Raw genomic sequence first — 12823 nt, 5'->3', positions numbered from 1 at the left:
AGATCGTTACCGGAGTTCACAGCCCTCAGCTCTCTCTCGCAGCTCCACAACCTTGGGCGCAGGGAGCCTCACTCTCCCGGGACCAGCACTGGCACGCAGCACGTGTGTCACCACCCTCTCTCACCTCAGATCCCAAGCAATGGTTCAACCGCTGCTGTGCTTGCGCAAGCTATCCCGTATCTCTGTGCAATGCTGGGTCACTCCTTCGTATCGCGGTGTACCAGTCTCTAGTAGTTACATTTTGCAAATGTTGGCGTGTAACGCAGGCAGACACTACAGGCACCCCTTTCCTGTATCAGCAACTCGGTAAGTCTTCTAGTCCTAGCGTGTCTGCTCAGAGCGCACAGCCAGCTATGCTTCTCACTGGTCGCCCTTTGGTCGATGGTGCATATAGGTCGCTTTGTCCCCTATACTTTGTGCGCTGCTCCGACTAGGTTGCCTCTGATTGCCGTTCGAAGCCCGTTCCCGCCACTGCAGCCGGGACCTCTCCTATAATTGCAATGGCTTCCACGCCTGCACAGGTTCAGTCACCCTCTACCTCCGATGCAAGCCCAGGCTCTGTTGCGGTGCTCTTCTCGCGCCTGATTTCAGCGTGTACAGCGTAGTACGCCGTACGGTCTCCACTGCTTCTATGCCCCAGTACAGAATCCCAGCACAGGCCGACGGCCCACCGCACTTCTCGCCTGCTTACTTTCCTGGACAATCCAACCCTCAACGCAGCGCTATCTCGAATTGCGCACAGCGATCCATCATTAGGGTCCGTCGCGGTCTCTGGCAGTCCCGATCTCGAATCCCGCCCTCGGCCCGTACCCGAAGCCGGGGCCTTGCGTACTTTGCCTGGCAATACCTCCGTTGCTCCCCGGCGCTTTTCGTCCCTCGTATGTTCCGCGGTCTTGCAAGCTCTCACAGGTTGTACATTACCGATAGCGCAGCGGTCCGTGCCGATATCAGGGATCCCAGCGGGCGACCTCCACACTCTCTCCAATCATTGAAGACTCGTCCTTTCGCCGATCTTCCGGGCCGCCGCTCCCTCTAGGCCGCCATCTCCATTTTGTGCCCGCGTAGGCTCCACCAGCTTCGGCCCGTGGCTGCACCGCAGCCTGTCCCAGTCCGCCTCAAATAGCGCTCCGATGAGTGCAATATCACTCTTACACACTCCGGTGTTCTCCACCCGGCAGTTACAGGGATAAAGGTTAGGATTTTAGCATATTATTCTCGATGGCTGGCGGAGCAGCACTACAGTGCGGCCCTTCTCGCCGAGCTCCAAGCCACGCCCCCAGTCATACGATTAATCTTCTTACGATTACCACATTCTGCAATCTCGTCATCTAAAACGATATAGTCCTTTGGTACAATTGTTACATGAAGGAAGGTTTCCAGGAGAACCCTCTTACCTAAGCTAAAGAAGTATTGTGAATTTCAGCACAGAAACAAAAACTAGTCCGCAAAATGTGAAAACCTATATCAAGTTAATCTTTAAGCAACATTCTAAGTCTACATCACCATTTATTATTTTCCGTTCAATAAGCTATTATTCTTAAGGGAGATGATCTAACTTGGGATGAGAGGAGCTAAATGAACATATTTAAGTCAGCACATCTCTAACATGCCATCAATATTAGGCTGTCTGCACAGAACATTTTACTATGAGCACAGGTCGAAAGGAAGCTTCAGGCCTAGTCGCTGCAAAGGCTAAAGTATAGTTTACATGATGCATAATCTTAAAAATACATGTAATTTCAGTGATGTGCTTCTAATTGCATTTCGAATTGCATGTTTGTCACTTTATAATATGTTTCAGTTTTAGTTACTTATTCTTCTGAAAGATATCCACACATTTTTTAAGGCATTTCTAAATGTGCGTTATACTTATGTTAAGATTTGTTCTGAATTGCATTTCTGATTTGCTAAAATATGCGATTTCTAAATATGCAGTCATTTCTCTGAGTCTTTTAAGTCCCTAACCTTAAGGAAATAATACTCTGTGTCCGAAGGATATTCAAGACATTGCATTATCCCGGCGAATGGTCTTTAAAGCCTCCCAGAAAGTCACATGGGGAGCATGTCGTTCCTTATTCTCCTCAAAATTCCCCAAGGTGATCTAGCATTTACTGATCGGGAATTCCCAAGTGTGTAGCTAAGATTTCCAAGCTAGATGACAATCTCCTGTCCAATACCAATAACAGAAATTAGGAGTAAAGGGGAATGGTCATTGATCCAAATACCCATGAAGTCCATGTGTAATTTCAGAATACTTTAACGTGGAATAAAAAAGTTCTAATGTAGAACATGTGGAATTTACCCCTGAATGAAGGAGTTCAGTCACATGCATATGTTTTCACACATTCATCAGTCCCAATGCTTTGCCAAATATTAGTAGACCAGCGGTACCAACCCTTATTGTGTCATGTGAGTGCAAACTCTCATGTTCTACATTCATAACTTAAGTAAAATCGCCATTCACATTAACAGTGGAGTTGTCAGCGTCTGTCAAATGGCGCCCAATTTCTCTCACTTTTTCGGACTGATATTTAGGCAGGGCATAGACACACAGAGCTGTCATGGCATCACAATCTTGTCAACCGTTGGCCATGTTTTTGAATTGTGCTTTGTACTCTTAGAGGCCACATTGTGAGTGATGATTTTCAATTCCATAACATATTTAACTCATAATCACTATGAAACTCAAATGAGAATTCTCTGTTGATTCCACAAATTCAGATACATATGTTTGCAGGCAGAGACCGGTGTACAGAACTATTGACCTAGGATTCAGGACACTTTGGGAGCAGAGATCCCCTACCATGTGCAATTCAGATTATGAGATCTACATGATTACATGACCATGAGGTTTATTGGCATGATGACTCGAAGAGCACGATCCAGTGGATCGAGGTGCTAGGAGAATATCACAGAAAGGCTTCTTAGGCTTTTTTGCCTTTCCATGAACTACATGTTACATTTTAAATATGCTTAAAGGCATTCACACATAGAACCCTACCTTTATAATCAACAAATTGATGCCAGTTGGCAAACACCACATGAGCCAAGAAGGCAATCCAAAATACCAACTGACTACATATATGATAGTAGATTCGATTCAAATGGAAGACCCTTGATTTTGAAGTACAAAAAAGCTTTCTTTTAGGTGTATCCCCATTGTTTCCATATAAGCCAATAGCCAATTCCCCCGATTTTGTTTTTAAAATCTCCCTCTCACCAGTTTGAAAATCTTGAGACTATTTTCTGTGATGTTCTTATAATAAACACATCCCAGGCTCTGATACCTGTAACTACTACACACCATAACCACAACAACCTGCCTATATTTTGCAAAGTACCAAATTCCACTTATTCATGTGTGCTTTTAGCATCACAAAACCAGTAGGCAATCCTAGACTCTGGTTCTGCAGCTATGTTTTTTCAAAACCCTCTTCTCTTAATATACGGCACTGACTGTAGGGTTTTCAAGATGACCCCTTGTCACCGGCACTATTCCCTTTTCAAAATCCATGATTGCTTGCGAGTTAGTTGAACTGGTTCAGTTGAATAAGGCCAAGACAACTCTCAAAATGCACTGCTTTTTCAAATGAGTCAGTGACTCAAAAGAGGTGCCCCAATGGCAAGGGCTCATTTAGTAACCCTCACTAACTACTTTGCTGTTAACTTCTAAAGTGTGCTCAAAATTACTTCATTTTGGACTTTGTGCAGGACAGTTACACTACAAATTTGGTAATCAACATTGCGCAAGTAAAAAACAAATCTATCCAATGTGGTGTTGAATGCATTATCTTTTTCCAGATTTCGGTCCCCAGTAAAGTGGCTTGGTATGCTTTGTTTATCTGCCTTTGTTTGTTGTCTGATGCCTTTAATCAATCTGTTTTGTAGATGGAGCCACTGTGCAAAATGCCAGCACTGAGAGGAAGGTACATGGTGCAGGTCTCACTAGTGTGAAGACCAAAAAGGAAGTTGAAATGGAGACAAATATATTTTTGGACTCTCATATGAAAAGCATACTTGTTCCAGTGCCTCCTGCAAGGACTGCAGCAGCTGTTTCAGAAACCCAGGCACTATTGCTCCCAAATGGTGTACTTGTGTGTAAGGAGACAGTTGAACCAGGAGAAACCGAAGCGCTCCTCAGGTTAGCTTTGACACCATTTTAAATTCTTGTTTGATTGTTATAACATTTCATTATATTTTCTATAGAATTTTGTGGGATTGCATATGTCTCCACGTTTACAAAACATATTCACAATTCTCTCAAATGGTATGTGCATGTTCTTTATTTTTATAGTGGTTTTCATGAGCAGCTGGTGAAAGGAGCAAACATGTCTTCATTTGGACATCTCTTGAACGTTTTGAACAAAGTTCTTCAAAAACAGGTATAACAAACAATTACTTTTTCTATAAAGTTTCTTCATTCATTTTTTTCCATCATTCATTTCCGTTTGTCTACACTTCACTGGCTTGTTTCAGTGGGACTGCTATGTCTTGGTTCTTCCTTTTTTTAAGCAATCACAAAGTCAAAATGGGAGCCACTGGAATAACGCACATTAAGTGCAGTGTCCCACAATGATTGCCAGCTCATAAACTGACATTCGTGCCTATTTATTACAAGATCCACCCTTTTTTTTTTTTTGTGGAATTTGTTATTGAAAATACAAACACATAGAACAAACATATCAAAAACATAAACAACATCCGATTTCAAAATATACAATTAAAAAATATCAAATACGCAGCACAAAAACATGCAAAAATGCAAAATTATACCAAAACAATTGAAATACAGCAACAAATCACAAAAAATATAAATCACATAAAGCAATTACCACAATATATCCAGATGAAGAAAAGAGACTAAGTTAGTTCCAGTATTTGAATTGCGAGTTACACCGGCCTGTGACAATACGACACACCAGGTGTCTGTGGTGCATCACTCCTGCCTGCATAAACACGAGTAGGGGGAATGCAGGACCAGGTGAGTGACATAGGCAGCTAGTATGCTGGTCATTCAATGGCTTGGGAGGCCGTCGGGGTAGTAGCAGCCTGCGAAGCAAGTAATTATCGCTGCAAGTGCTTGCGATAAACACACCAGATGCCTCAGGGTCTGGAGGTTGGGGGCTGAAGGGTAGCGTATATTTCAGATTGGACGCTACAATATGCCAGGCTACGAAGCCAGGCAGATTTGGTTGGTTGAAACCTTGCCCCCCATAAGGCAGTAATCCCACGTTTGGCCAAAAGTAACGCTACCTATAACAAAGTTTAATGCGAGTAACCAATCCTAACAGACCCATTTCAGGGGAGGGTACAAGAGCAGTGTCTATAATTTACACCTAGGTTGCAAAGACCTCCTGCCAGTAAGCCAAAATTGGAAGGCAAGCCCAGGACATATGTGCAAAATCTGCATCTAAAACATTACAATTGGGGAAATTTGTGGGTTTAGTGGGGTCTAACTTTGCTCGTTGGCTAGGGGTTACATAAATTCTATGGACAAAATTAAAATGAAGCAATTTATGCCTATGGTTGGGAGACACTCTATGGGTTTGCTCGAGACATAAGGCCCACTCCTTGTCAGTCAGCGAATGTCCTAAACAGGCCTTATACAGTATTGTGACCAGGTGCGATCCAGTGTCGTCTGCAATGAGCAGGGTAAGCGAGGAAAGTCTTCTTACGGGGCGGGGAAGGCGGAGAAAGTGGCCCGAAGGGTCCGCTGAAGCCGAGCCACGTTTAGGGAGTCTACGCCAGTCAGTTCGGGGAGTTGCGTCAGGTCAGCTAATATTCGTGCCTGGCTGTCCGGGAACAGGGATCCAAAGGTGTCCAGCCCCAGTTTAGAGAGAGTGGCCAAGACCCCCCTGTCAGTGGTGAGAGTTAAGAACGGATTTTGAGCAAGCAGGAGAGCGCGAGAGTAAAGTGTGCCAGCTCCAAATAACAGGTTTAGTTTGCGCCAAGCCCAGCATGTGGTAGGCAGAGGTTGGATATCTTGCGAATCAAGGGGGATTCTCTTCGGGAGCAGAGACACAAGAGGAGTCAGAGTGGCTAATTCAGTATCTGTTTTGGTATAGGGAATACAGGCATCCAGGTGGAACCAATGGTGTGCAAATTAAGCCTGCGCTACCAAGAAATACAGTTGAGGGTCTGGTACCGCAAACACCCCCGTGTATACTGAAGTGTAAGAGTGTCCCATGCGACCCTAGGTCTACGACCAGCCCATATCAGCCGGATGAGGAGGCCACGTAACTGAGCAAAAAAGGCATTGGTGAGCGGAATGGGTATGGTACGAAAAAAATTGAGAAAACGGGGCAATACCTTCATCTTTATAAGTGTGATACGGCCCGCCATGGATAGGGGTAGTTGTATCCATCGCGCCACTTGCGTAGTGAGGTGTTCTATAGCCGGTCCGTAGTTGAGTTGTATAACCTGGCCTTTGTCTCTATGGAGATGCACCCCAAGATATTTTGTAGTCTCCCGGGCTACCTGTAAGGGATACTCTGACCCGTCTGCCACCACTGCATCCGTAATGGGAAATAGCACTGATTTTCACCAGTTAATCTTGAGCCCGGACACAGAGCCAAATCGTTCAATCTCATTGATTAAGGGCTGCAAATTAGTTTGGGGATGGCGGACGAAAAGCAAAACGTCATCTGTATATAGAGACATTAAGAGTGGTCCAGCAGGGAATTGCAGGCCGCAAAACAAGTGCTTTTCTTGAAGGTGGCGGACCAGGGGGTCCATCGCTATGATAAATAAGAGCGGGGACAAGGGACACCCCTGACGTGTGCCACGCGTAATGGAGATGGGAGGGGATAAGGAGCCATTAACCCGAAGACCGGCAGTAGGAGAAGAATACAGCAGAGCTATCAGGGCGATCAAGTTAAAAGGTAGGCCAGTTTTACGCAAAGATGCCATAAGGAAGGGCTACTCAAGGGAATCGAAGGCCTTCTCTGTGTCTAGTAATGCAACTGCCGCAGGTGTAGTGGGTTTGATGCGGTTGATAACCAAGAATACTGTGGGAACATTTAGTGCAGTGGAGTGATGTGGTATAAAACCGGACTGTACTGGGGACAAAATTTGATCCATGAGCAAGGAAAGGCGTGTGAGAGCTTTTTAGCAAGGATTTTATTATTGAGATTGATGAGCGAAATGGGCCGGTAGGACGAGCAATGCGTGGGGTCCTTCCCGGCTTGAGTAGGAGGGAGATGGCCTCCTCCCGCATAGTGGGGGGGAAGGACTCCCAATTCCAGTGCCTCAGCAAATCCCTCCAGGAGTTGGGGCGCCAGGCTGTCCTTGTAGGCTTTAAAAAACGCTCCCGAGAGTCCATCAAGGCCAGGCACTTTGGAGCCGGAGAGTGCATCCATGGCAAGCGAGATTTCCTCAACCGTATAGGGGTCCACTAAAAAATCAGCCTGGCCTTCAGTAAGCCATACCATAGCCACTCCCGCCAGTTAGGACAGGTGATGTGTAAACTTGTTGGGAAGCATAGTGGAGTAAAGGGACCGATAGTAGGCCACCAGCTCCGCCACAATGTCCGCGTCAGAAGTGGCAGATGTACCATCCGCACGCTCAATCGACGTGAGATGTCCAGTCCCCTTCGGGGAGCTCACCAAGCGAGCCAGCATCCTACCAGGGTGTTCACCCTCGCCGTAGCGTCAAGCCAGTTGGTATTTACCAAGCAGGGAGGCCTCCCTGTCAGCGTGATCATTGAAGTCCAACAAGAGGGCGCTTACCCTGTATGTACGGATCTAGGGAGGATTCATCTAGTAACTTAATTTCAGCTTGTACTGTATCCAGGCTGTCACTCCCTGAATGAACGCCTTAAAGGCGTCCCATAGAGTGGAGTAATGAGCCACCGAGCCAGTATTGAAAGCGAAGTACTCTACAAGATCCACCTTAAACTGGGAAGGGTATGTCACCAAGTAGTAGCTTGCCTAAAGGAAGTCCAACACGTGGTGCTGCTGGATTTTACTCCTTTGCAGAAATCTTATTTGTGAACCTAAGAGAGCCCTCAAAACTCCCTTTTACCTGTCCATATTTGAAAGAACCACCTCCAATGACCGTCTAGAAGATAGGAAAAATGGGCATACTCTTTGTTTACTCCTAAGGCAGATACCTCCATCAAGAGTCTATTCTTCCCTCCACACCAACTAAAATGATCTTCCCGGCTTCCACAGCTCATCCAGAAGATCACCCTTGTGCTATCAGTGCTAATCTCAAGAATAGACTTGTAACACCATCTACAGAGGATTAAAAACTTTCCAAGCTCCAGTGAGTCTAGAATCCCTGTACTTGGCTCAACCCTGGCATAAGATGTTGTGATCGTATAGCATCCTTCATGGTAACCCTTCTGACAAATAGTTGCACACAAGGTAATTCTGCTAATTCCCAATCTCTAAGCAATTAATCTTCTAATTTGCATTATATGACATAATTGCAACATGATACTGAAACAGGCTAAGTGTTTACTTATGAACAATATTAAAGTCCTTTATTAATACAAATTATCAAAAAAGAATTTGTTTCTTATATGATGCATTCTGCCTTGTTTGTTTATTATAATATTGATCTTTGTTAAATATTCAGACATTCGTGGTTTTCTATGTGATGACTTTATTTAAAAGCATTTTTTTGTAATTTAATTAATTCTGAATTATTTCTACATCAATTCCATTAATGAAGCAATACACATGAAATAATTGTTTGACTGTAATAGTTCATTTAGAGACTTGCATTCAATGCAGTATCAGTCTTGTTTCTGCTTGGGTTTTTAGGTCGAGTAGCAGGGGGCCCTTATACTTACATTGATTTTGCTAAGGCCCTCCAGCCCTAGCACCCATTTAGACACCATAGATCAACTACTTGGGACCTTTAGGAAGACTTCCAGATAAAAGCGCAAGAGAGCCCCTTCATGTTCAGCATGCCATTTTCTGGGATGGCCTCTTTCCACTGGGTGTATTGAATGAGATTTGAGATTTCCTTCGTTCTGGAGAGAACTGAAGCCCTTTCTCCTGAGAGCTGCCTGTCACTAGGAGGCTTTCGAGTCCCACAAGCCTCTGTCCCCTGTACTCATAAACTCCCCTTTCTGCATCAGTCATGTTCCGCATACCTTACTGGTTAGAGGCCCAAGTCTAGCCAGTTACAAATTAGCTTTTACGGTTTGTTTTTCCCCAGTTTAAGCTTCACCATCCAAGCCACCAACGAGAATCCCATGTAATGTTGGAAAATTCAACCCAGTCTGGACTCGATTGCACACCAGCTCATACTACTGTACTCCCCTTCTTTGAAAAGGCTTTGAGACTGCTCAAAAATGAATTAGTAGAGGGACTCCTTCCACAGCTCTATGTATCGGTTTCATGGAGCTGAGGATGTTTTAAAGAACTGCGGGTTTTTTGTAAGGTAAAGGAAGATGGGCATGCATCTTTGTTTATGTAGTGCCTTGTGGTCTTGTTTTATATATGTTGATGTAGTACATGTAAAAATGTTTGAGTGGCAGAGAACTATTTGGAATAAAACTACTGTTTGTTAAACAGCAAAAAATTAGCTTTGGATGATGGATGAATTGTCTGCCCGTAACCTCTCACATGCCCCATCAAAGTTCATACCGCGAGGGTCCAAATTACTAAAATGGCACTGGGTGTGCACAATCAGTTTTGACCATTTTAGCTTTTTGAGTGCAGTTTATCACAGAAGGTCCAACATGGTATGGATGTAGCAGCTTCTGTTCTATCCAGTTCATAATCCCAAATTAAAACTGCTTATTCAGTGGGGGGTCCTTCAGTTGTATGGTGGCATATTCCATATCTACCATCATGGCTAGATTGGATTATTGTAATGTGCTACTTTTGGGATCCAGGGCCAGAGCGGTTGGCCGTTCGTTCAAGGCACTGGCACTCGCTCTCTGGAATTCCCTGCCTCTTTCTATCCGCAGCACCCATGATCACTGGACTTTTAGAAGGATGGTGAAGTCCTGGCTTTTCTCTATTCACTAAATTTCTCTTTGGCTTCTCACTACATTGGACAGTCAGAGCTGGGACGCCCGTTGCAGGGGCAGCCATGGACTTTACAAATATTATAACATAACATGTAAAGGAGGGAAAGCACATTAAGAAGTGAGTGGAGGCCCAGAAAGACATCCACCAGAAGTTATGAATGTCTACGCACAATGGTGACGGCTATATTCTTTAGATGGTGGTACTGTGTACATGGCCCTGCAGCTTTCAGATGCATGAATGGTTACTCTGTCACATGTAACAAAATACAGTCTAAGAAGTCAGAGTGCCGCACGGGGCAGCACACTCGACGTGATGTGATGGGTGCAGTGCATGTTATATGTTTGAGCTGCTCTTTCTTTATCTGTTTCTCATCCACGTGAGGCTTCTTGCATCACATTCACTTTAACATTACAAAGTATCCTCCGACAAACTTGGACCAAAAAGTTTGAATCTTTACAGAAATCCATCACAGCCACTGTTTAGGAAGATCCTGCTCTTTCTTCCCTGTGTAAGTCACTTCACTGCCTCATACACGATACTTGTGCAACTCTGAAACCCTTGCTAGCCCCATCACGAAGGTAAACTGAGCCGGCTCCACATGACCTGCCCTGCACCTAGTCGTAGAACAACCCAGAATGTGGTGTTTTGTGGGTTGAATGCCCATCAACCTTTCTCACTGCCATCTTCTTTAAAATCAGTGTTATTTATTTTGAGAATGGGTGTGCTTTAAGACCCAATGATGCATGTGGAAATAATCCAATGTGATTCATCGAGTTGTTGCTAAGTTCACTTTTTGGTTTCGCTTAAGGTACGCAACGGAATTATGGAAACCCCTGAAATTTCTTTTTCATCTGTTGTTGCTCTAAAGCACAGTATTAATTTTGGATTGAACAGGTGAGCATCTCATTTTTATAGTCTACTTTGGTTTTTTTGGGTGGTGCGAAACTGTATGATTGTGTCCATATTCCACTTCTGCATTCAACCTGCAGCACTTTAAAAAATGTATTACTCCTAGTTCCTGGCTTTGTTCCATTGTTAATCGTTTCGTTTAGATAACTTTATTTCGGTCGATAGACCATAAAAGTGTACATAAAATCAGAACATATCAGTGAAGGTTTAAAACAATAAATTACATATACAATAAAAACTGGGAGATAAAATTAGATTAAACCAAATAGTTATCAACGGTACAGTAAAATACATGTATACAAGGTTATAGGAAACTTCTCCGTCTACGCCACATACTCCACAAGAATCGTGATACAGCAAAGACAATAGGGGGGTGTGTATCATAGCGAAGGACCCTGCAAGCATGGGCACACTGGGTGAAACCTAAGTTCCTACAAAGTGAAATCAGCCAGCAGTTCCTTATCGCCCGGTAGGCAAGGCAAAAAAACAGAACATGGAAGATATCATCTTCTTTGTAGTTACAAACTGGGCAAACAATATTCACAATATTGGCCCATTTACCAGTAAATACCCTAAGTGGGAGGCTGCCAATCCTAAGCTGTATGTAGAGTTTCCTTGCAAGAGCAGGATAGATTAAGTCCCAAAAATTCTCCATGCTCGGTTCAACTTTCACTTGAAGGAACTCCACCGTTAATCTTCCCAGATTTGGGCACCTCTGGAGAGCTAATAGGTTATAATTTCTGACATAGCTCAACAGCTCATCTTTCGTTATCCTTGGGCAGCTATCTGCAAGATTCTCCCACAACTCTGGTAAACCAATTTGTCCACAAAGTGCCCTCACATGCGCAAGCCATGGAATATTCCTATTTTTTAAAACAGCCCATACCTCAGTAAACTCTTCGTTGTAGGATATTACTTCAGGCACGGACCAGAGCCTCTTCCAATACATCAATGGCCGTGCGGCTGCTACCTCCTCTATGGGTTCTAACCCCAAGTCCATACGCAGCGGAGTTAATAGTGTACTAGCTGGTAAACCCAATAGGTTCCTCATAAAACCATGTTCTACCCTCGCAAGATTAATTAATCGTTTATGGCCTCAAAGTTCTGCACCATACGTAGAGGCCGCTCTGGCCTCAAGTTTGTACATTTCTACGACTGGTGCAGCAGGTTTGAAGACCGAGGATTTAGGAACTTTGCTGATTCCACCCGCGACCTGGGACAGCCTGAGGGCCACCTTTTCTGTCTGAGGCCCCCAGTCAAAATTTTCCGTTAAGGTAATGCCCAAGTAATCGAAGGTCTTGACTCTTTCTAGGCGTATACCGTTTAACAGAGGGTTCGGGCGAGTTTTCCTCTGGGGATTAAAAATCATAAACTTGGTCTTATCGAAGTTAATCTCTAACCCACGCAGTTTACAAAAAACTGCGAAGCCATCCAAGGTACGCTGGATCCCCGTTGATGTTTTAGATAACAGCAGAGTGTCATCTGCAAACATCGAAGCGGGGACGCGCCCGGTCGCCAGCCCAGGGGCATCATTGTCTTTTACATGCAGCAGATGGTCAACTAGCCCATTCAGATAAAGACAGAATAAAGTTGGGGCCAGGACACACCCCTGGCGTACCCCTTTTTTCACAGGGAAGCTATCCGAAAATTCCCCATGTCGTCCACACCTAACTTGAGCATAATTGTTCGTATGGAGTCTAATCAGGATATCCAACAGTTGGGCAGGAAGACCCATACCCAGCAATACGGCCCACAGTTTTTCTCTCGGTACTAGATCAAATGCGGCCCGCAGGTCCACGAATATGAGATAGAGGCTGCCACCCTCCACACATACCGTTTTCCAGAATAGTACCTGCAGCCTAAAAATTTGATCTATTGTGGAAATGCCCGTCCTGAACCTGGCTTTGAATATAGACAGGGTCCCA

The 12823-nt window shown here is 44.4% G+C and overlaps 1 protein-coding gene across 3 annotated transcripts in view; it reads left to right on the top strand.

Moving 5' to 3' along the window:
- Window positions 1-12823, top strand: part of HDAC10 (histone deacetylase 10) — a 527678-nt gene that overhangs the window by 380451 nt on the left and 134404 nt on the right. For all 3 annotated transcript variants that reach the window (XM_078656727.1, XM_078656714.1, XM_078656722.1), the window contains exons 15-17: window positions 3889-4141; window positions 4295-4382; window positions 10798-10883. In XM_078656727.1, coding sequence (XP_078512853.1) covers window positions 3889-4141; window positions 4295-4382; window positions 10798-10883 — 427 coding nt within the window. The remainder of the gene's footprint in view (window positions 1-3888; window positions 4142-4294; window positions 4383-10797; window positions 10884-12823) is intronic.

This window comes from Lissotriton helveticus, chromosome 1_1, assembly GCF_964261635.1.
Source record: "Lissotriton helveticus chromosome 1_1, aLisHel1.1, whole genome shotgun sequence".
In the NCBI taxonomy this organism is placed as follows: Eukaryota; Metazoa; Chordata; class Amphibia; order Caudata; family Salamandridae; genus Lissotriton; species Lissotriton helveticus.
The sequence above is the reverse complement of the archived record's forward strand: the minus strand, read 5'-3'. Positions and strand labels throughout refer to the sequence as shown.